Consider the following 1,646-nt stretch of genomic DNA (forward strand, 5'->3'; position numbering starts at 1 on the left):
GAGCCGGAGCCCCCGGGATCCCCCGGCTGCGCTGCTGCGTGCCGTGGCAGTGGAGAGGGATGCGGGAGGCGGCTTTGTAGGGAGAGCAGCGCCGAACGGAGACGCCGCCAGAGGAGCCGAGCAGGCCCTTGATGCTGATGTTGTCATCTGTGTCTCTGTTATGTGTTATTTCCAGCTGATTGGTAAAGATGGAAAGAGGGAGAGGAGGAGGAGGAGGAGGAGGAGGAAGGAACCTGGGCGGCTCTGGCCTGCAGAGGAGCATTTATTCCCAGTCCCAGCAGCAGTACCATTACCCGGCCTCCTCCCCGGGGGGCTGCATGGAGATCCAGGAGCTGGCCTCCAAGAGGGTGGACATCCAGAAAAAGCGATTTTATCTGGATGTGAAACAGAGCTCCCGAGGCCGGTTCTTGAAGATTGCCGAGGTCTGGATAGGAAGAGGCAGGCAGGACAATATCAGGAAAAGCAAACTGACCCTCTCCTTGTCTGTGGCTGCCGAACTGAAGGACTGCCTGGGGGACTTCATCGAGCACTATGCCCACCTGGGCTTGAAAAGCGGCCACAGTCACCGGCACGAGCACAGCAATGACAAAGAGCAGCATCCCCGGAGGCGACAGCAGCACCCGCCGCCTTCACCTCCAGTGTCTGTCGGCTCCGAAGAGCACCCTCACAGCGTCCTCAAAACGGAGTACATCGAGAGGGACAACCGGAAGTATTACCTGGACCTGAAGGAGAACCAGCGAGGGCGCTTCTTGCGGATAAGACAAACCATGAGCAGGGGACCTGGCATGATGGGTTACTTTGGCCACAGCCTGGGACAGGAACAGACGATCGTCCTTCCAGCGCAAGGGATGATTGAGTTCAGGGATGCTTTGGTCCAGCTGATCGAAGAATACGGCGAGGGGGACATAGAGGATCGCCGAGGGGGAGCCGATGAGCCCCCGGAGCTCCCTGAGGGCACCTCCTTCCGAGTGGACAACAAGCGCTTCTACTTCGACGTGGGATCCAACAGGTATGGCATTTTCCTGAAGGTAAGTGAGGTGAGGCCACCCTACCGTAACACCATCACAGTTCCATACAAAGCGTGGACACGGTTTGGGGAAAACTTTATCAAGTATGAAGAAGAGATGAGGAGAATTTACAACAGCCATAAAGAAAAAAGAATGGATGCCAGAGGGGACAGTGGTGAAGAGCAAGAGGGTCTCGAATAGAGTGCATTGGACTGGCCGTCTGGCAAAGTAGCAAAACAAAAAAAGCAGAAATTGGTGAGAGGGACTAACCTATAGTAATTTCGAGTTGCCCCATTTTTTTGTAAAGTCCTTTTCTGATGGTTCTTGCTAACTTCAGTATGTAACGTCATAGGAGTCTGGTTATCACATTAAATTACACCCAAAACATCTCCGTATGTCTTATGAAAGTACCAACCTCCCGAGTCCGTATGAGTCAGCTGCTTCGAGTGTTGAAGATTATGGAAGTACACGTATCAGCACAAAAAAAATCCAGCACTCTGACCTTTAAATAGTCTAGATAAGGCTTGTGTTGCACTTCAACATGATACTAAAAGAAAAAACCAACCTCAAACCTTATGATGAAATGTATCAGTTTCTGCTTATGACGGGTTTTCTGGGACTGAGTTCTGCCTGTACTTG

The 1,646-nt window shown here is 52.3% G+C and overlaps 1 protein-coding gene across 1 annotated transcript; it reads left to right on the top strand.

Moving 5' to 3' along the window:
* The first annotated feature begins 188 nt into the window (after positions 1 to 188).
* PURG (purine-rich element binding protein G) lies at positions 189 to 1,265 on the top strand. The gene has a single exon (XM_008936273.1). It carries the CDS (start codon positions 189 to 191, stop codon positions 1,206 to 1,208), a length of 1,020 nt encoding a protein of 339 aa, XP_008934521.1. The 3' UTR covers positions 1,209 to 1,265.
* Positions 1,266 to 1,646: the final 381 nt, after the last annotated feature.

Source organism: Merops nubicus, unplaced genomic scaffold (genome assembly GCF_000691845.1).
Source record: "Merops nubicus isolate BGI_N331 unplaced genomic scaffold, ASM69184v1 scaffold28462, whole genome shotgun sequence".
NCBI classification, from domain to species: Eukaryota; Metazoa; Chordata; class Aves; order Coraciiformes; family Meropidae; genus Merops; species Merops nubicus.

Coding starts and splice junctions, on each gene's coding strand:
- PURG (XM_008936273.1), top strand. CDS start 189: ATGGAAAGAGGGAGAGGAGGAGGAGGAGGAGGAGGAGGAAGGAACCTG.